Consider the following 23126-nt stretch of genomic DNA (forward strand, 5'->3'; position numbering starts at 1 on the left):
CAAGTTGCAGCGCAGCTAACAACATTGTAGAGATTCTATTGAGTTGATTGATTTGCGGAGCATGTGGATCAGATCATTTTCAGATTGGAACAAGTTGCTCATGTTGTCGGATGGTCAAAAAACTGATAAAGGATCCCCCATGGCTGCAATATGTGTCGATCAAAAATGTACATTACTGTACATACTATGGGGAATGGTCTTCTTGATCAAGCATGAACAAGTTGTCTGTGGTGGGATCAGAAATGGAATCATAGGTTGGACAAAGTGGGCTACCGATGGATTAACTTGTCGGAATCAGACCAGATATTAGGGTAACGATCCATGGAAACGTCGGATCTAACAATTGCGTCAAATATGGAGTGACCACGGACAGGGTGGGCTACCGATTCCAGTTTTTGATTTTGTCGGAATGAAGCAGATTGGAATGAGCCAATGGTGATGTCGCCTACCCCTTCCAGAAAGAAAGAAAAAATGAAAAGAAATGAGAGGGGGACAAAGCCATGTTGGTAAATGTACTATGTATGTATGTATGTATGTATGTATGTATGTAGTTTGCTTTCATGATGGGCCTTCCCTCCTCTGTCTATTCCTCCTGCTACTGTCTGTCTGCAGTGCCTCTCTATGAAAACAACAGTGAATGTTAAATATGTAATACATGTTCAAATTTCAAATCGCCAGACTAGGATCGGATCTCTTGGATTATTGTCTTTGTCGTCATATGCATATACATATATGTATGCTTAAAACAGATTCTTAACATCCATACTATATGCTTCAGATTGATCAGATTGTCATTTTCTTAGCTCTCTACTTTCAGTTTGATCCATACGAGAGTGGCTTGCTGTATGTATGATTACTGTTACACTCCTCTTAACCTCTGGGGTGTTATAAAGGCCCCCCCAAATACACCTCACTTTTAATAAGGTAGTAAGTTATTCATTGATTCAAGCTTCGATCCGATCAGTCCATGACCAAGTCTAGTACTGCTACGTCCTCCTCCACTGTAGCCTCTGATGCTCCTCCTGCTACCCCTAACAATAACAATAATGGTGGTAGAAGTAATATTAACAATAAGCAGAAGAAGAAGAAGAAATGGATGTCCATAGCCTTGCTTCATTCTGCCCTTGTCTTCATCCAAATCGGTACCTCTGGCTACCAGGTCATTACGAGGATAGCCCTGACCAGCGGCATGAACCTCTTCGTCTTCGCCTTCTATCGTGGTGCCATTGGCCTCTGCTTCCTCATCCCCATTGCCTTCTTTGTCGAGAGGTTACAAATGTTACCATTATCATGAAACTATTAAGCCCTCACTCACATATATACATATATATATATATCCTTTGCTTTATAATGATCAATTCAATTATATATCATGTCCAGTTAATGATCTGATCTAGACTAGTGCAATTTTCGATCCCATCATATATTACTCAAATTAGGTTACTTCTATTGAATGCAGGAATACAAGGCCTCCACTTACATGGGCTCTCCTCGGCCACTGCTTCCTTCTTGGATTGACAGGGTCTGTACATATATTAAACGTAACATTTAACAACATGTCATTAATAGTTCGAATTTTTAGTTAAATATGTATTTTACTAGTCAGTATTTACAGCCATCTTCAGTAAACTTGAATCATCATTCCAAATGTTACTAAGGTTTCCGCCATATCCATTCCTTATATGTGTATTATATTCACGTCAATATGAAATCTCTACTATGCATAATAATTAGGAGCTATATCACATATGCATATCATTCTAGTAACTGTGGTAGAATTTCTATGATCACATACATATTGCAATTGCGAGTGTTATTAGATTTGGTTCGCCCAGAATGCAGACCCTGGTAGGATAGCTAAAGATAATTAGAAATTTCCTAGTCCAAATAATCTGTTAATAATTAGAGTTTGAAGCATTTATAATGAATAGTGAATATAGACACAGTCTTACATTGTGATTGAATTCAGGAAAACTATAATTATAAGTGATATAGGACCAGAGCATGGTCACGATGTATTCTGTTAGTATCTATTATCCGTTTTATAAGACGTACACATTTGCGTGTCCTAGCGCAGAGTCTTCTTGAGCCAGGCACTGTACTTGGAAGGATTGTCCTACACATCTCCGACATTTGCAGCCGCGATCCAGAACTCCATTCCGGCAATAACTTTCATAATCGCTGCTGCATTTGGGTAAGATCTGGCTCCCCTCCCCTGAGGTAGGCTTAACCTAAGCAAAAACGCAAGAATGTGAAGCAACTGTAATAATCCAAGGCATATATATATATATAAACAAAATGATCCACAAACATATGTGGTTGTAATGTTTACATCCAGTTTATTTAGAATGAATCCGATATGATGATGATGATGATGATGCACTAATTTCATGATTACCATCATCAGGCAGGAGAAGGTGCGGATCAAGAGTTTACATGGGCAAGCAAAGATCGCAGGCACATTGACATGTGTTGCAGGTGCAACGGTGATGGTATTCTATAGCGGGCCTGCTATAATCCAAGTGGCATCATGGTGGGCACCTCATGGCCATGGCAGCAGCAATAACTCACTACAATTAACTGCAGGTAACACTGACTATATAATATATATATATAGCCTACTACATCCATCGGAGGCATTGTCGATCCTCTCTTATAATGACATATATATATATATATATATATATATATATATACATGTATATGGATCATATCATTGGCAGTGCAGAGTTGGCAGATCGGTGCTCTCTTCCTGGTGGGCATGTGCATTGCATTCTCCTTCTGGCTGGTTATTCAGGTATGTATGTATGTATGAATGGATTGGATTGGATTGGATTGGATTGGATTGGATTGGATTGGATTGGATTGGATTGAATTGGATTGGATTGGATTGGATTGGATCCGCAGAAGCCGGTGGTGGCGCTATACCCTGCTCGCCTCACCATTACGGCCATCATGACGCTGTTCGGGACATTGCAGCTGCTGGTGCTGGCCTTGTTCAGGGTGAGAGACCCCTCGGAATGGGCCTTCACATGGGGCTATGAACTCTTCAGCGTCTTCTATGCTGTAAGCTTTCCTCCTCCTCCTCCTCCTCCTCCTCCTCCTCCTCCTCCTCCTCCTTCTGAGAGCGATGGATCATAAACAGAATTTTTAAGTTTTCTTAATAACAGACAAAACAGAGAGCTTTTGACACATTGTCTTAAAATCTTCTGCTGCTATAACTGTAACTGTAACTGTAACCTGTAACCTGTAACCTGTAACCTGTAAACTGTAACCTGTAACCTGTAACGGTAACCTGTAACTGTAAATAACTGTCTGTGCGTAGGGTATCGTTGTGTCGGGGCTGGTCTTCTCTGTCCAGATGTGGTGCGTGCAGAGGGGCGGCGCCTTGCTAACGGCAGTCTACCAGCCTGCTCAGACCCTCATCGTCGCCATCCTCACCCTCCTCTTCCTCAGAGAGAGCTTCTACCTGGGAAGGTATGTACAGTCTCCTCTGTCCTAAACCAATTCCATCATTTCTGCAAACTGTTCTTAAATTCTTTTCCCCCCTTTTTTGAAACAAACTGCCTGCCATTCAATTCAATGATTACTACTCCTGCAAAACTGATTTATTTCATGATTAGCTTCTGATGTCAAGTGGAATCGCAATAATCTAAATTTGATTATTATTAGTTGAAAAAAACAGAAAGTGATTTGAATCAAATTAATAGATTAAGTCATTTTTAATATGGCACATGGATTATTAGCATAATATCAAGCTTTTAAAATCTTTGGGCCCCTGCTTGCCTCTTCTGTTCTTATAAATTAGCTTGATCGGTGGGTCGCTCATCATTGTTGGCGTTTATCTCGTCATCTGGGGTCAAGGTGGAGATCCGAAGGTTTTCCATAGCAGGAGCAGGGAAGATCAGGAGCAGGAGCAGGATCAGGAGCAGCCCCCTCAACAATCATGGATAAAGATCGATGCTTCTTCAACCACGATTCCGGATCCTTCTGAGCACGATCATGCTCACCATACTCATGGCCACAACACTAATAATTATATCCCAGAAACAATCAGAAATCATATAAGCATTAGTTCTCACCATAATCCTACAGCTAAGGAGGAGCGCTTGATCTTCTCAGGAACAACGACGACGTCTCATGACGTTCCTGCAATTACTCAACCCCTCCTAGCTGCTGTATTCATGGATGGTGATCAGACTAATTAGCTTGTTTGTTAGATCAAGAATGTTACATATGAATCAATTAAACTAATTATGATGATCCAGCCAGGGGCTAGTGATGATGGCGGCATGGCATGCCTTATATATTGTTAAGTTTCTGATTGATCCATCTAATTCGCCTAAATGACTAATAGACAGCAATATATCATCATACATATTAGTACACAAGTTCTCTCTCATGATCAAAAAAATTTTAATTAGTAATTTTGCAGCTGATTGCTAATTACCGACGAGCTTACACAGGCTTCCATATATATCATCATTTACATCCATCTCGAACAATTTCATCTGAACATATTAGACTGTGTATATACATATTATGCCAGTGCTAGACCAAATTCCTCTTAAATATGCATTGCTGGTTACCCCCACTGTTTCTAGAAACTATGATTACTAAGGCCGTGATCCACATGTAGATCCAATTAGGCTGCTCCATATTCTTGATGATCCTGTCAAGCTCCACCCACCAATTTCTTCAGAAATTCAACATGTCACAAAATTTGACCATTTATGCCATTTAATAAGCACCTTCTGTCAATGTTTCAACCTATAGAGGCCCAATCACACGTTTCTCCTTCCATTAATAATGACTCTTTAACTTCTCGCCTATGGTAAGCAAACAATCACAACAAAGTGAACCATAGACCCAAATTTACAAAAAATTAATCCTACCCAAACTAGCGAGATCTCTAATCATCATCAAATATTCATATTAATGAGAAACCTTTTGGGTGTAAAACACCAAAGTTACTCACATTTGTAATTCATGCTCCCATTCTCGCAAAAACTATGTTAAATTTATTCCATTAAGAAGATCCTCATACCTTTATGACAAGGAGAAAAACATTGGTCATGACTCCTCACAAGGATACCAAAGTAATTAAACTATGGTGTACAAATGTCTCATGTTCCACCAAATTATGAATAATATGCAGAACAAACCAATCTTTATGACATTTTGACATCACCTAGTTCACTTACTCCTACACCACTTCAAAGAAAATTCACGTTCTCATATGACTACTCTAGACTCTTATCTAAACCAACTAAATACATTAGACATTTAATCATATATCTCGAATCGACTATTAGTGGTAGTAATATATTTGGATAAAATTCATGTTGTCGGAACACAAACTGAAACTATTCACACGAAGTTATATATGTTTTTAAAGCATTTTCAATTACTGTAAGTCTAGTCTTATGTTTTATTTCGTAGGTATGCAAATTACTCTTAGTTGTAATCTAGGAATTTTGATTATTCAAAAGAATAAATTCATTACCGAAAATTTCAAAACATTTGGCATGCTAAACATCGAACCTTGTTTTACTCCCTTGTCATTAGCATGTAAACATCGAACCTTTATATCTCTTTTCTTATTTAACTAATTTAGAAAGATGTCCTTTACACTTAAGCAGGCATAAATATTTATGACCCCATTTACAATGGTAGTCTCACTCTACTCCTTACTTCTATTAGGAGTTTGGAATGTATCCCCAAATTGGGATATCAAAGAGATATAATCCACGATACTTCACACAAGCTTAACTTCTCTTCTACAATTACATCATGAACACTTGAAACCATCTCATGAAATTCTTTGTTGTTAGCTTTCACACTCTACACGATTCACGGTTCTTGCCATCACATATAGAGAAATGCAAGAACTCTACTGAATGAATATACGAGCATTGTGAGAGCATGAAATATGAATAGACTACTTATATCATATAATATGAAGTCAAGTATTATATGAATGTAAAAGCTTCTATCAAAGTATACACATACATCTATATTATTTCTAGTTGCAACAATCAATTATGTGTCTTAGGGAGGCCATGATCCTCTAGTCTAGTTATAAAGTTTGATTAATTGGTCAACTAACCAATGATCACCTTTGACTTAATTAGGTACCCTTTCTCTTTAAATGCCCATTTATTTCACAATATAGCCTCAAATATCCAAAATGTAGAGAATCGAGATATGCCAACACAAACACCTTCTTAGCAGCCAACACAAACACCCTATATTTATTGGTGAGATATGCCAAGTTAAATGTAGACACCTTCTGCGAGTATATCGATGAGGGGATAAGTTTGCTTAGGGGAACCTCTCAATTAATCTTCCCTACAATCATAGTTTAGAAAAGAAGATGGAGGGGTTACTCTAATACTTAACCTATGTGTTTTATTTAATAACCTAAAGCAAATAAACTCAAGAAATCAAAATGCAACATCTTCATGTTTTTTATACTAATATCAATCATACATGATATAAAGGTGACCGAATTTAAGGTCGTTGATGGACTAGATAAGTTGAACACGGAAGAGGAGGTCTGCTTAGGTTGGTTTGTAGGTGAGGGTGTTGCACAAATGATTTGTGGCAGGTGCACAACTAATGAGGATTGCTTGTGGGGCAACCTAAGTGCTTTGACGGACGATGCCAAGTGGGTGGCATTGTTGGAGGGTAAGAAGTAGCAAGTGAACCCGGCCTAGGGAAACTTGATAATGATTGTAAATTGTGGCTTTTTTACAACAAGCTCCTATGTGATTTGGTATGTGATCCACTAGAGGTATGGTGGTAGAAACTAGGAACGAACAAACTGGAAAGGTTTTTTTAGTACAATACTAAGCTAGGAAGACAAATCATTGGCTCCAAATCAGTGTTGCAGTTTAGACTCGCAATAGCTGGAAGGATAAAGGCATATTAGATGACTTCTGGAAGTCGTTTTGGAGGAGACTATGTGTGTTGGATATACCAGAAAAAATAAAGGTTTGACTATAGCTTCTTAGGCATAAGGTGGTACCTGTAGGGGAGTCGATGAGTTCCCATGGTGGGGAGTTTGGTTGCAAGTTATGTGGTCACGTTTTGGAATCGATCCGTCACTGTTTCTGGAATTGTGCATAGGCGATTAGCATTTGGTATAGAAATCTCAGGATCATGGCAGCTTGTGGTGTGAATGGGAAAGTTGTGTGGGGTTCCTTACAAGGTTTGATGTTAATGGGGGAAGGCTAGGCAGAACAGTTAAAGTCATGGGGTCATGGATTATAGTCTAGGGTGGCAATGTGTTCCAATGTGTTGGGGTGAGACCTAGCACAAACTCTAAATATTTTGAGGAGATATGGCTTATGGTGGCGTGCTTATCGGTCTAGCACATTTGGACCAGGCGTTGCAGGTTTGTTTTTCAACAGTAAAAGCTCCCAACTGGTGAGGAGTTGCTAAATATTTGGTTTGAGTTGGTAGCCTAGGTGTGTAGACGATATGACTTGATTCAGGGGGGATCAGATGAAGCAAAAATGGAGAGGTCAAAGTTTCTACTGAAATGTTTTGGTTATCCCATGATGGTCAAATCTTCGATAGGGCCTAAGTGGAACTACCAACTACCTAGGTGGTTGTCTCCGCCAATGGCTCCTAATATTGTACACGGGATGTAAATATGTATAGTTGTGGTACAAGTTACCATAGTCGTGTTACCCGGATATCTTTGTTGTAAAAGATTAGGTGGGATAATTATGTTGTAATATAGGGGGTGGAGATTATTACTAGATTTGTGGGGGGAAGGACAACATGAGCTTTGCTGAATTTGTTGTTGTTTTTGGAGGGGTTGTATATATCGATGCCTCTAAGGTTAGTCCTTGTGAATCTTAGTGTTTGAACTTCGTTGTATTTTGTTTGCTAACTAATGCGAAGTAGTGTTTTTCTTTTGCTTAAAAAAAAAGGTGACCAATTTAGATTCTTAAGATGAATGACTAAAGTTTGATCAGCTTGCCGCCTTAACACAAAATTAAAATGACGTTACTAGAAAAAATCTTGGAATAGAATAATTTTTTTTTGTCTACAAGGACACCAATTTTGACCTATGGGACCAAAAATAAATACATCACCTTGAATGTGAGTCCTTCCCAAGATGGAGGGTTTCTACTCTTTAGTAAAAAAACTCTCTATGTGAAAGTAATGAACAAGCATATGTGCTCACCTTTCTTGGTGGACATTTCAATATGACACATCATGCCCGTCTAACAAGTTATTATTCTTCTTTAAAAAAATAGATTATATGTTGAGCATACAAGAAATTATATAGTGACATTCATCATCCACTAGGGTTTCATTGTATACATTGCGCATATTGCATGTCTTCATGCTTGTGTGATGATTCTACCTCCACACCTAACTTCAAGTGCCAAGGCCCATGGGGATAGTTCAATGCATTTGGATACGTTCTAGAGAGAGATAAGATGAGAGACTTTAGATCTTGAAATGAATGAGTGAATGAGAAACTCAAAAGAGAACCATAATTAACCTTTATAATAATATTTCACATTTTTAAGCCTTCACATTATAGTGGTCACAAGGTCTTCGTTGATTTACTTTTTGTGACTTGACTCATTTTCCTTGCATCGAAACTTGTATGTTCTTGCGATGTGGCATGCCCGAAGGTGGAAAACATGGGAAAAAGGCAAAAGTAGGCTAGCCATAGAGTTTGTATATGTAAATATGAAAATATAAATATGTAAGTAGAGCACTATAATGCAAATGAGGCACCTCTCTCTCTATAAAGGGAAGGGAAGAGGACTCATTTGGTTCTTGTTCAAAAAAAAAAATCTTCTTAGTTTTTGGTATTTTTGTTGGCTTGGGGAGAAGGAAGAGGGAGGAAGAACTCTTCCACTTTTTTTTTTATGTTTGTCCTTCAACAATTTCACATGAAGATATATGATTGGCTTCCCTTATTCTTCGCTACCCCCTCGTCTACTTAGGAGGTCGTCACAGTCTTCATCATCAACAAGCTCATTACACGTGAAGGGATTCAACTAGCTCGCATACAGGCTGTTTTAACGGAACATGGAGTGGCTAGGGTCACTAGTCTAACACCGAGGCACCGTAGCCTTTGGTAGTAGCCACGATCTCAACGGTCCACTCAATTCACCCTTCCTAGAATCTCTAAGTCACCTATTGTTGTCTTATTTCTCAGTTTTTTCTAGTTTTAATCTTGTATAGGACACCAGATTTGTGGCGTTATTTCGTGAAGTGGAAGTTGACATATGTAAAAAAAACTCATTTTTTCCTAATGGTGTGATTTGGGTCTTATACTTGGTGTATGTTATTGATTGAATGCTAAACCATTAATGGTGCATTAATCCCCCACCTACTCAATCGTCAAAGTTTGTGTGTGTGTGTGTTGGTGGAGGGGGGGCATAGTGCAACTCAGTGATTGTTTCGCTTATGTGCGAATCCCCTCCAACGTTCAAGTTGTGTCCTTTCTACGTTCGAGTCCCCACAATGTTCAAGTTTTCCGACCATTCGAAACCCAACTTTCATTCAAGTAGCACACAGACATGTGTTTACTTGACACTGTTTGATATCAATGCTAAAGTCAACGCTGTCCAAAAGGCACAAGAAATGTATGGCAGAGACTTAACAATCATTGAGTATCTTCCTCCACTATTGTACCATCTACCCCATGATCTTCTTACTTTCAGCCAAGTGTGAGTAGAGAATTAAGCTCTCAAAGACCACGCTCTATGTGTCGACATGGCTTCGTCTACCTACAACATCAATTAGGGATCTAAGAATGTGCATTTTTGAGATATGATCAATAATTGTAATTAGAGATCTAAGAATGATAGTGACATTTTTCTTGTGAAAATGGTGGTTTTGAGGATGTTAAACTACAACTATGAGAGGCTACCAAGGAATACCTCCACTATCTCATCCTCATCAAATTTCACATTGATTTAGGCCTTTCACAGGATCCCATCAGCCGCTCTCTTCATTTGCCTCTTTTTTCAAGCAGCACGATTGTTCCTTGTACTCTGAGCAATGTCTACGCATGCGGAAGTTGTTAAAACTTAACACACATGCGCGCGCGCACACACACACACACACATTAGTGCGAGCAAAGGAAAGCACAAACTCTTCTTGTAAAGTCTGGTGGAATTTGAAAACATAGGAGACCGGGGGGCTATTCTCGTAAATACCGAAAACGTTAGGGGTATTTGATTTTTCTTGTTCTAGTAAACTGAATACAAGAAGAAGAAAAAGAAAAAGAATAGAAGACGCATACATAAAAGCAAATACAGAGTTTCACTGTTTGCGTTGCGTATATAAGCTGTGCCGGAGCCATTTCCTGAGGAAAAAACCTAGCAATCGCCATGAATTGTGAGACGTTTCATCTCAAGGAACTGGTAAGTTTCTTTTGCTTTTTCCTGAGATAGAGAGTCATGGAATTCGATTGATAGATAGAAAATTAGAGAACTGTTGAATACATGCCATATTAAAAATCTGGTAGTTTACTCAACATCTTACTCGTATTTTCTATGATTTTTTTCATTTTATTTTTCTTGATCCATGCGTTTTTATGTTTGTTTGAACATTACTTGTAATATGTGCCCAACTCCAAATCCTATTCTATGTTGAATTCTCAATCCTTCCAGATAAAAAGATTTAAGGAGTTCTTTTCTACCCTAATCAGTAGTTGATGAATGAGATGAGTTGAATCGATTGGAATTTATGGAACTGATTAGATGAGTAAGAATGTAGACCTTTGTTTATGTAGGAAGTTGCAAGATATTTCTGATTGCATTTGTATCCTACTTCAGGTGGTTGTGGTCTTTGAAGAATCCATAATGATAAGATATGGCTGCCACATCAAGAAGGGCCTTATAGTTGATGAGAAATTTTGAACTTAGTAAAGCACAAATATGTGTTGTGTTCCATGTTTTTTAGCCACTTGCAACAATGGAAACACATGTCCTTGCACTTCACTAAGCTCGATTATTGCAAACCTATGAGCCGTCATGTTTTTTAGCCATTTGAAAATATATGTGCGAAGAAATGTTCATTCTTTGGCTCTAAGAGATGATGATGATGTCAAATTCTGGCTATTAAAGGAGAATGATTATAATGCACCTTTTATTCGTCTTCTTCCACAGGAATTAGAGCATTTTCAAATACGCGAAGTCCTAAGATGTAAGAGCATGTTGTAGATGAATTCATGGATTTGTTTAAAATGTGATATAGCTACAACTGTGCCATTTACATGGACGTTTCTTATTTTACAGGCATCTTGCATACAATTATGTTCCACCGAGCTTTAGGATTAGTGCAACCCAAGGATGTTGACTTGGAGCTTTTTGAGATCACTTATGTAAGGTTTGATCATGATCATGTAACAAAGGATATAGCAAACTTATTTCTCTATACTGTTGTGGAGTATATGCATAGCTATGGTCTATATACCAAATTTTAGTCTCGTACTATTCTAATGCCAATTTGAACTTTGTTGGGAACATGTCAAAATGTACAATATCTACAATGACTGTTTTAATGAGTTGTATTGCCATCATTGAGTCTTCCTCTTTTATTATCAGGTACAATGTGGTGATGGAGAGTTGGAAAGGAGAATTGAAGAAAAGATTGATCTTTTTGTTGCATGGGTAGAAAAGCATCCAAACAAAAAGGGTCATGTATGATTCTTTGACCTTCTTAAATTTCCTTTTCTCCATTCTATTATGTAATATTTTAAACGCAAAATATCAATAAATTGTTTTGAAACCTCTTTCTCGTTATCAGGTATGTCTCTCTTTCTATGAGACTAGAAATAAACCAACCACCTGGTTCAGGCAACCTGAACGTTCATATTGGGAACAATGGTTCCTTTCCCTCAATATAATTCCACCGAAAACATCTCAAAACAAGTTACGTCATGGACGAGCGTGGACTATAGACACTGCAGGTATTATGCTTTCTATTAAGTTGTTGCAATTTTATTTGTGAGGATATTCCGCCTATGAATGTGATATTTTGATTTTAATGTGCAAATGTGATGATAAACCTGGCACCTTGTAATTTTGTTTGGTATTTTCCTAGACACAATGATGGAAAAAGGATCTAAGACAGATTCAACACTAGAGATGTCTCTACGGGAAGTTCTTTTCCAGATCTTGCAGCTAGTCAATGAAAAGAAGGATCACATTCCACCAGTTTCAAACTCCAACATAGTATCTTTTCCTTATGAAATAACCATTCCAAGGTTTGTCAATTTCTCCAAATGGTTAAAGATGATTGATGGCTGTTTCTAAGCATATTACATTGATGTTGTGTGGGAAATCTCGGCCATTTCAATTCTATGCAAAGTGCAAGTTTCTTAACTTTTGCTCTGCAAACCATAAGCTGTGAGGGAGGATGGCTGTCATTTGATTGCAAATATTTTATATTACTGGAATATCAAGGATGCTAGTGATTAACCATGACTAAAGCTGAATATGTTAGAAAAATTCTCTGAACTTGCAATTATCAAACTAGTAAAATAGAATAGCTTATTTATAGGGGAAGTGTGGGATCATTGACTAGCATAAAAATGTTTCTAACAGCTGAAGCAAAACAGAGATAAATTTTAAATTAAAAAGACCAGGAAAGGTCAGCCTAGCACTTTAATAGTGGGGATTATCTCTTTGAGACAATTGAGATAATGTAGATATAGATGGGCTTAGTTATAACTTAGGAAGACTGGCACGTAATAGTGAGATTTATCTCTTTGACATAGTGGAGACTGTTCTCATCCAAGCCTGAAGTTGGGTTCAGGATGACACCAAGTAAAATATTCAATAACACTGCTTTCCTTGCTTAATTTTCCACAGAAGTTCTGTTTCTATAATATGCATTTCGTGGTACGTAAACAGCTTTACCTTTCACGTCTCGAGCTCTTCTACAGATTGGATGCTTTGGCATGTTTGATCCATGCTGTAATATGAAGTAAATTGGAGAAACTTTTGCATCAGTACTTATATGTTTTATTTCTTCTGTCACAATGATTTGTCTTCTTGTGGTGCAACTATGAGGAAATATACTGAAAACAGGAACCAAGCCTCTGCATATGTGAATCTTGAGGTTCTTTGATGTCAATATAACATGTGCTAAAACATAATCTTCAATATGATTTTGTTAGCCGTATATATGAGTTGGAGCTAGAAATAGTAAGGGTTGTCCTAAGATCTTATGCGAAGTCATGCACCCAAAGGCAAAAGGGAACTGTAGGCCGGGGCCAAATCTTTTAATATGAACTCTAAAACTTGTATGTTTCTTTTTGCAGGCAGGTCTTATGGTGAGAAAACACGAGTTATTTCTTTCCCAGAAAATATGTTCTCTTAAACTAGAAACAAGCATAATATTGTGAAGCGGTGTCTCGTTAGAAGTTTTTCATTTTTGATAATAGTTATTGATAAAGAGTCCACTTTACTAACAGTTGGTGGTGTCCATTCAGGATCTAGGGTTGTTTTGGATGTTATCATGGTTCTAGTTTCACAATTAAGTTGTGACCATAAAAAGAGTAAATCCTGAGATCAGTTTTCATCATAAGTTGGTGGTGTTTATTCAGCATCTAGGATTGTTTTGGATGTTATCATGGTTTTAGTTTCACATTAAATTGTGACCATAAAAAAAGTAAATGCTGAGGTCGCTTTTCTCTCAATTGTTTTTTGACATATTATTTGTCTTTATTTGCAGTGGCTCTGATTCCTCCTTCGGAATGGATATGTTTAAACGGATGTTACATAGTAGCCCACCAACAATGCCATGTTAATTTATTTGAAAAGCTATTCCCTTACAGAAATTCAGATCGTGTACCAAATGTTTGAAATAGCTACATCCTATGGGTGTATGTAGAATCTGTAGACATAATGCTTAAAATGTTCATATTCATCTTGTAATATTATTGAAATTCTTGTTTCTCAATTGCTTTTTCTGCATAATGCGTAAAATGTTCATATTTATCTTGTATCTTTAATCAGAAGACATTACTTTCATGTCTTTTTTCTATTTTGTTACTATAGAAAGGTGCACATTATACGATCTTTTAGATTCATAAGGAGCACATTATGCGTTCTTTTATTGAGGGTAAAAACCAGACTCATTGGTAGGGGCACATTATATTTATTTATTTTATCAAGGTTGCAAAACGATCCATCTTTGATGAGCTTTTTGTGCTTATATGTGCAAAGGACACATTACTTGTTGAAGGAAATTATTATATGTTTGGCCATTCAATGTCTCAAGCACTAAAAGAACACAAATGAAGAGTGTTCACCTGATGAGAAATCTCACGTTTCAACAATTTTGTTGGAATGAATGGTTTCCCCATTGTACTCCAATTTTATATCTAGTGTGTATATTATATATATATACCTCATCCCTTACATGACCTCCTTGGAATATATGTATTTGGATGCTTATTCGCCAATTTGATTAACACAAGTGATCAGGCATTTTTGATATAAGGACATGCAAGGTACTGCAATAATATAATTGTAAGATCCTAAAGATGAGAACTCTTTGGCATGTTCACCTGACTCTTAATTAAAGGAGAATGGAATGGTGGTGATGATTGAATTATACATAAGAATTACCAATATTTCAGTTTTTGCCAATTACCTATACCAAGTCACTTTACATACCTCAATGATAATGTTAAAGGCATGACCATATAATATCCCGTGGTGAGAATTTGCCATAGTATTCTATACACATGGATAAGTGTGAGGGTTAAACGAGAGTGTAAAGAAGGGGAGGATTACTTTTAATCCTCAGGATTGAGACAACCCATTAGGCCAAGTGTGAACTTGCCTGGGGGCCTTGGGTATCGTTATAAATAAGAGGCCTAGCTACCATCATTTCATCATCTTTTGACTACATCGAGACTTTGTTCTTGTGGTGGGTCAACTCTTGTAGCGAGTGTGCCAGCACCAGGTACGACTCAACGCCACAGCGGTGGTATAGGATGCCGATCGAGGCTCCAGTCCGTCTCAATCCCTTCGCTTGGGGGTGGTTGGGTGGATCGGCACCCTTCTTTCTCTCCCTCCTTTCTATCTATCTATCTATCTATATTCTATCCTTATCTAATGCTTACATTAGTTCATGTCTCTAATAGTTGGTATCAGAGCCTATGTTCTAATGTTTCTTTTGTTGTCTTTTGTTTTGTTGATTGATGGTGATCGATCGATGTGCGGTCGACCTTGTTCCAAATAGCAATCAACAAAGGAACTTCGGTAATCTTTCTTGTTTTTTTTTTCTATTTTTTCTTCTCCCATCTAATCATGTCTATGGTCAATATGTAATTTTTTTTCATTGATTCAATGATGGTGTAGTGGTAATTAATTGGTTATATAAAACGTTTACATATGTGCATGAGGTCAATACCTCATTTGACATATATTTAATATGTGATTCGTGTCATATACGTACGAGGTCGATACCTCAATTGTATATTACGTTCACGTACATATGTTATGTATGTATATGAGGTCAATACCTCGATTTTGTTGTAAATGATATGTGTTTGGTCTCGTATGTGTAAGAGGTCAATACCTCAATTGCATATTACGATTAACCCTTATTTTTGGATGTTTCGTGTGCGTAGAGGCTATATGCCTCGATTACGTGTCTCGATTTCATCATATGTTGTCTCGATTTAATATATGCATATGTAGTAATGTGTATACGTATTTAATCGTATATATGTGATAAATAAACATATATGTATATTTGATATTACGTGATTTCTATCGAATGTTGTCCTTGTCGGGAAAATGATCTTGGTGGCCGTCCTCACATTTTTGTGAGAATGGCGTTGTCACCATCCCTTTTTCAACAATTTTTTTGTTGACATCCTCGTTGGTCACTTCGATTTCATTATGTAATGAAACAATCAAAGTGGCCACAATGGTGTTGAGAACGTAGGGCTTGACCCACTTCATGTGAGGTCGCTCCTATGACACACATATCCAACATCCCTCCCTCATTACATGGATACGATGCCACCATGAGATCATTCTTACAAAAGGCATTCGTAATGACGTGACCATGTGATGGGCCACGTGGGCCTACTATGAAAAGAGGGCTCATTTGGCTTGACCATTAGGTTGCACTTTGGCGTATGCCATCGTAATTACGAGACTTGAGGTTAGGTAACGTACCTACATATTTTGTAGTAAAAGAGGGGGAAATAAGGACTCTTGACATATATGTTTCTTTTAAAAAACCATATAGGGGCAAATGCCTCGCATATCTTTTATACGCATAAAACATTAAACACTCAAGAAGGGCAACCTAATTGGTTAGCTCAAGTGCTTAATGCATTTGTTCTCGAGGTCTAAGTGCACTTTGGGGTCCTTGTAATAGGACTTATAGAACCGAAGCCACATATGTGGGCACAGAAACATAATTTATTGTTAACATTTTTTTCTTGTATAAACTATTCATGACGCGAACATACATGGTTGAGCCTCGGGGAGCCACCATGAAAAAAATCGATATAGAGATCAGGGAAAGACATTAATTTGTCACCCCCATGGTTTTTAAAACACCTTTGTGTTACCATAGTAAACTGATCTTGAACCTCATATCATACATCTAGAGGGGTATTGATGTGAGATCATGATATCGATTAATGTTTGGCCATGATATGTTTATATCACGACATGATGTTATGACTATTTGTCTGACCTTATCCTATTTCTTTGCCAGAAATAATCATTCAATGGCTCAAAATAACGACTCGATGTCATCTGCTCAAGCGGAAGGAACTCAAGGAAATCCTCCTGGACCAATGTCCATTGAGACGTATTTTTCACAAATAAACCAATACCTTTAGTTTCACCACTCAATAGATGACCGAACTTCGGCAATCTCAAAGTGCTCTCGAGGCACGTGTCATTAGTTTACAATGTGAGACTAATAGACCCGATGAGCAACAGGGTGAACCATCATTTGTCGTAAAGCCATTTACGGGAGAAAAAAAGGAAAGAACCAAAGAAGCAATCTACACGTGGTTGGGCCGATGGGAATCCCATTTTGAGCTCTATCCCACACCATATAGTATGAAGATTGCATATGTCATTCGAGAACTAGGGGGTAAGGCTGCCACCTGGTCGCGTTGTCGCGGTAATCCGCGAGTACGTGTCGGATCCGAGGCGGGACCACGGGGGTCTTGGACTAGGGAGTAGAGGAGAAGGAATAAGACCCAAAATAGAAGCTTAGCTCAAGAGGAGAAGTGGAAGAATAGCACATAATCATAGAATAGAATAGAATAGGATAGATGGAGGCAAGATACACCCACAAGACAAGAAAATCAACATGTTATATTAAGAGTTCACAAAATATTACATCCAAGGTCGCATAGGCCGCACCAAAAAAACAACTACAAGAAAACCCTCACCGGATGAGCAAGTAAAGAAGTATAGTAAAACCTTAAAGGAAACCCAAGAAGAAAACCCTAGAAGAAACCCTAAAACCGAATAGAACCCCTCGACCGAAGTGGTATACCTCTCTCACTCAAAATATTAGGCAACCCCTTCACAAGTGACCCCTCACTCCCTTTTATAGTAGTAAGGGGTGAGCACATTACAAGAGGGAGTCAAATCCCCTTTCATTTAGTGGGGAATATCTCCCGTGATCTTAAATTGGTGGGCCTTAACTCTCTCTTTCCTATCACATTCATGCCTCTACAAACTTTGTGGTGCACCTTTAGCACCTTAGATTATTACCCTTCTTTACATTTTGTTATCTTATTCTCATCATACAAATTTACAAGTGCATGTGCAATGTTGCACATCCCCATTTATTTGTCCCTCTCGGTTTTCTCACCGTAGCCGGAAATCTTCACGACATCCGCCCCCACCAAACCGCACATCCACCGGAATTTGCCAAGAGGAGAAGGGTGAGAGATTTCGACGACGGTGATCAATCAGGTCCTCCGCCGTCTCGGCACCCGACCACCTTGTCAGATCCTACCGCCCCGATCCATCCGATCCATCCGACCCACCACATCCATTGTGTGTCCCCGAACCACCGATCCACCATATCCAACGTTCGTGCCTTCCTCCTCGATCGGTCCTCCCGAACGCCGTTGCCGACCCGGTCTCTCTTCCTTTGTCCGCCGCATATGTCCCTCCTTTGGTTCGATCGTCTCCGCTCCGTGCTTGCCTTCCGTAGGCTCTACCCGTGCGTCGATGTTGTCCTCCGAATACGCACTTGTTCTTTGGTCCCTTTTCGGCCATAATGCATGCTCCGTATCACGTCGTAATGCATGCTCTGTAATACGCCGTAATGTATGCTTTGTATCGCTCTGTAGTGCATGCTTCATGTTACACGCTTCTCCCGCCATAGTCCCGACCTCTGCTTCAGCCTCTTCTCCCTTCATTGCCATAGCCCCTTCCGACTCCGGGTTATCGTTATGGCCCCGCTCGTCTGTCATTCCATATCGGATACCCGTTCCGGTAACCTCGATTCTAGAGACTCCGGCGTCCGGCCCGAGAGCCGGTGTGAGACCTAGAGTGATGAACGTTGGCGGCGGCAAGGCGGGCAACCAAGATGACAACAAGGAGATCGAGGAAGAGGAGGCGGCAAGCGTAATCGAGGCATTCGCGATCGAAGACGGGGTAGCCACGAGCAACGACGTCCGGATGGAGGTGGCTACGGACATAACGAGCGGTGGTGTCGGGATCTTTCCCGCACCGGTTCTAGAGACTCCGGCATCCGGCCCGAGTGCCGGCATGAGACCTAGAGTGGCGAATGGTGGCGGCGGCAAGGCGGGCAACCGAGAAGGCGGCGAGGAGTCAGAGGCCGGAGTGGACGAGGTTACCGGAACGGGTATCCGATATGGAATGACAGACGAGTGGGGCCAAGACGATAAGTTAGAGTCGGAAGGGGCTATGGCAACGAAGGGAGAAGAGGCCGAGGTGGAGGTCAGGACTATGGCGGGAGAAGCGTGTAACACAAAGCATGCACTATGGAGCGATCCGGAGCATGCATTACGGTGTATTACGAAGCACGCGTTACGGCGTGATACAGAGCATGCATTACGGCTGAAAAGGGACCAAAGAACAAGCGTGTATTCAAAGAACAACATCGACGCACAGGAAGAGCCTACGGAAGGCAAGAGCGGAGTGGAGAGAGTCGGCACGCTGGGGTGTTCGGGACGCGAAGACGATCGAACCAAAAGAGGGACATATGCGGCGGACAAAGGAAGAGAGACCGGGTCGGCAACGACGTTCGGGAGGACCGATCGAGGAGGAAGGCACGAACATTGGATATGGTGGATTGGTGGTTCGAGGACACGTGATGGATGTGGTGGGTCGGATGGATCCGACGGATCGGGGCGGTAGGATCCGACAAGGCAGTCGGATGCCAGGACGGCGGAGGACCCGGTTGATCATCGTCGCCGAAATCTCTCACCCTTCTCCTCTTGGCAAATTCCAGTGGATGTGCGGTTTGGTGGGGGTGGATGTCGTGAAGATTTCCGGCTACGGTGAGAAAACCGGGAGGGACAAATAAATGGGGATGTGCAACATTACACATGCACTTGTAAATTTGTATGATGAGAATAAGATAACAAAATGTAAAGGGGAAGGGTAATAATCTAAGGTGTTAAAGGTGCACCACGAAGTTCGTAGAGGCATGAATGTGATAGGAGAGAGAGAGTTAAGGCCCACCGATTTAAGATCAAGGGAGATATTCCCCATTAAATGAAAGGGGATTTGACTCCCTCTTGTAATGTGCTCACCCCTTACTACTATAAAAGGGAGTGAGGGATCACTTGTGAAGGGGTTGCCTATTTTGAGTGAGAGAGGTATACCACTTAGGTCGAGGGGTTCTATTCAGTTTTAGGGTTTCTTCTAGGGTTTTCTTCTTGGGTTTCCTTTAAGGTTTTACTATACTTCTTTACTTGCTCATCCGGTGAGGGTTTTCTTGTAGTTGTTTTTTTGGTGCGGCCTATGCAGCCTTGGATGTAATCTTTTGTGAACTCTTAATATAGCATGTTGATGTTCTTGTCTTGTGGGTGTATCTTGCCTCCATCTATTCTATTCTATTCTATGATTATGTGATATTCTTCCTCTTCTCCTCTTGAGCTAAGCTTCCATTTTGTGTCTTATTCCTTCTCCTCTACTCCCTAGTCCAAGACCCTCGTGGTCCCGCCTCGGATCCGACACGTACTCGCGGATTACCGCGACAATGGTGCACTTGGTTGATGGAAGAGTACAATACATCAACGGGGCAATTCATTCATTTAGAATTTCTATTGATACTTATATAGAGAAAGTAGACTTCCATGTAATGAATCTTTGTACCACTAATGTAATACTGGGTTATCCCTAGTTTTATAATAAAAACTCTTCTTTATCTATTGATTGGGTTCGTCATTCTATTTCCTTTGTACTATATGCAAATTGTTGAGAGATCAAGCTCAACTTAGTTTAGTTAGTTAGTCAACCATGTAACTTCGTAGTTACCTTGATAGAATCTAGTTAAAAGTGTTGACTATAACACCTTAAATAGGACCTTGTACTGAAGTGGAATATTCTAGATCCTCCACTCCCAAGTACATTTAATATAGAACTTACACCTTTGTACCTATATTATCCTCACACATGTGCACCCTTGCACATGAGATCTATATATACCTCATTGTAGGTATTTTTGTATTTGATGATAATGATAATGCTAATTTAATATAGTTACTCATCCCCCATCTTGTGTTGTTCATAAGTGTATCTTCCTCTCTCTTTTCCTCTCACACACATACACACACATATCACTTAATCTTCCGCTTATTAACTTAATCACATAATTAGGTACTAATTAACCCTTAATTACCTAATTATTAACATAAATTGTAGTTTGATTTCTCCATCAATTTTGACTTATATACTATCAAAGATTGGACAAACTTCTATTATCCATCCATCTCATCTTTCTACTATGCTTGATGATTCTTCCTTTAATATAGAATGTTTTTTTTATTTTTGCAGAAAGGCAGGCGGTGCATTGCATTGTTGGTGTAATCATTTGTTGTTTGAACAAATACTTCTGGCAGATCATCTAGCTAAGGTATTCTCGACGCTTGATTAGGTGTAAAACTCAATCTATTTTTCTTCTTTTTCCTACCGCATTTGTAAATGTGCGACCATACATAATTACGTCTAAGAAAAATGTTGACCTCGTAACTTATAGATGTAATATTTAACCAACATTACATTTAATCAATGGAATCTGACACACAAAAGATTAATCTAGGGTCAACTGAAATGCAGCAATGCTTCTCCATTATGTTAAGAAATTTCATTCATCTAGTGTCTTTCACAATAGCTTACAATACACGTCCAATTGTTTGACTTCATTATTATAAGACATATTGCAACTTCTTCTAGCTTGAGGCCTCTAGAGTGGTTTAATTCTTCATCTTCTTGTAAGTCAGTAGGTGATTCTTCAAAGTAGAAATGTTTGCATCGTAGTCATAGAATACTTAACAAAAAAAAGCAAATGATCAGAATAAAGTAGTTTTTGTGAACCACATACATGCCAGAGATATGCTTGACTCTTGTGTTCAAGACAACCATATTTGACCAATTGCTAATTTGGTTGCACATACTCTTTTCAGAGAATCTACTTTATTGAGAAATTATTATATATCATTTCTAATCATGAATTTTAAAGACTTTTCCTAAAATGTGAGAACTAGGCTAAAAAATGAAAAGGTTGTTTATAAAAATATTTAAAAAATAATTAACTTTCAGCCCTAAACCATCAAATCATTTAAACCGAACCGTTAAATTGTTAAGCCATTGTTTCACGGTTTGATTCGTTTCAAACCGAACTGTTGCCTATTATAATGTGCAGGCAGATTAGAAAGATTGGGTGTATCATATGGATATGCTAGAATTTTGTTATAATTCCTCTAAACATTCTGCCACGAGTTTTTTTCCTTTTGAACTAGCCATAGGGAAGCACGTTCTTACACCATTGTCTTTGGTCTCTCGTGCAATTCGAGATAAAATTAAAGAGCTTGATGTTGACCTTTTTCTTGCAAATTGGCAAGGAACAATGTGGGGTGCACAACAAGGATTACAACAATCAAAGGAACGAATGGTTCAACCAACCACCATAAAACATCAACACATCGAATTTTTCAAAGGCGATTTGGTCCTGGTTAGTGCTGCTCATTGGCCATTACAGGGATGACTCTCACACAAATTAACCATCGTATGTGCATGCCATATGAAGTACTACAAAGTTTTAATGGATTTACTTACAAGCTGAAATTACCTTGTTCCATCACGATGCATGATATGTTTGTTTTATGTAAGTTTGCTTGAAGATTTTAGGCAGATAAACATTGGAGTCAGAAGAGTAATCTATGTGAGGAAGTTGAAGAACCTGAAGCAATCTTAAAAGAAGTGTGCAATGGAGATAGGAATTTCTTGATTAAGTGGAAAGGGTGACCACTTTCAGAAGCCACATGGATCTCTGAAGAAAGTTTGTTTCCTTCGGATCCTGCATTTTTGTTCGGGTACCATAGCTATAATTAATGGTACAATGGCAAGGACTTAGACACTTCCTGTTGTATCGGTATGATAAGAACACTTTTGGCCATTGTTCTTCTTTCTCATTATGTTTTCAGATTTAGCGAGTTATGTCATTGTATTAGTGTTTCAGTTTCAAGGACGAAATTCTTCACCTCAAGGGAGAGCATTATGGAGTAGAGTCAAGATTAGAGAAATTAAGGGAAGAATTGTTGGGAGTAGCTAGATGGTTATGTATTTAAGTCGCTTGTGTGCACAAAGAAGAGAGAGGCCATTTTCTGGAAATTAGGGGAATGCCCCCCCCCCCCCCCCCCCCCCATGTAATACTTCTTCTTTAATATCAAAATATACCCTTTTCTCTTATTCTCTTGAATACCCCCCTCCACAATTTCCTTCTTCCTTTATTGTTTTTGTAATACATATGTATAAGTAATAATGTATGTATGTATGTATGTATGTATGTATGTATGTATGTATAATGTATGTATGTATGTATATCATCGTATCGGAAATCATATGGTGAAGATGCCATGCCCTCCTCTCTCTCTTACT

The 23126-nt window shown here is 39.0% G+C and overlaps 2 protein-coding genes across 3 annotated transcripts; both read left to right on the plus strand.

Moving 5' to 3' along the window:
* The first annotated feature begins 987 nt into the window (after positions 1-987).
* LOC147860662 (protein WALLS ARE THIN 1-like) lies at positions 988-4320 on the plus strand. Its single transcript, XM_087323254.1, has 8 exons — positions 988-1269; positions 1460-1522; positions 2078-2194; positions 2408-2586; positions 2724-2797; positions 2908-3066; positions 3326-3477; positions 3809-4320. Exons 1-8 carry the CDS (start codon positions 1097-1099, stop codon positions 4206-4208), a joined length of 1317 nt encoding a protein of 438 aa, XP_087179380.1. The 5' UTR covers positions 988-1096; the 3' UTR covers positions 4209-4320.
* A 5928-nt stretch (positions 4321-10248) lies between these two features.
* On the plus strand, positions 10249-13989 carry LOC147860663 (meiotically up-regulated protein). 2 transcript variants are annotated; one of them, XM_087323923.1, is made up of 7 exons: positions 10249-10406; positions 11154-11196; positions 11283-11368; positions 11592-11687; positions 11794-11956; positions 12091-12253; positions 13726-13989. In XM_087323923.1, exons 1-7 carry the CDS (start codon positions 10374-10376, stop codon positions 13799-13801), a joined length of 660 nt encoding a protein of 219 aa, XP_087180049.1. In that variant the 5' UTR covers positions 10249-10373; the 3' UTR covers positions 13802-13989. The 2 variants fall into 2 exon arrangements, with proteins under 2 accessions (XP_087180049.1, XP_087180050.1); XM_087323924.1 differs by having other exon boundaries at positions 10250-10406; positions 11154-11190.
* The last annotated feature ends 9137 nt before the right edge of the window (positions 13990-23126 follow it).

Source organism: Azolla caroliniana, unplaced genomic scaffold (assembly GCF_043228905.1).
Source record: "Azolla caroliniana isolate FFs.n. ecotype wild unplaced genomic scaffold, voAzoCaro1.0.p SCAF_8, whole genome shotgun sequence".
Taxonomy (NCBI): Eukaryota; Viridiplantae; Streptophyta; class Polypodiopsida; order Salviniales; family Salviniaceae; genus Azolla; species Azolla caroliniana.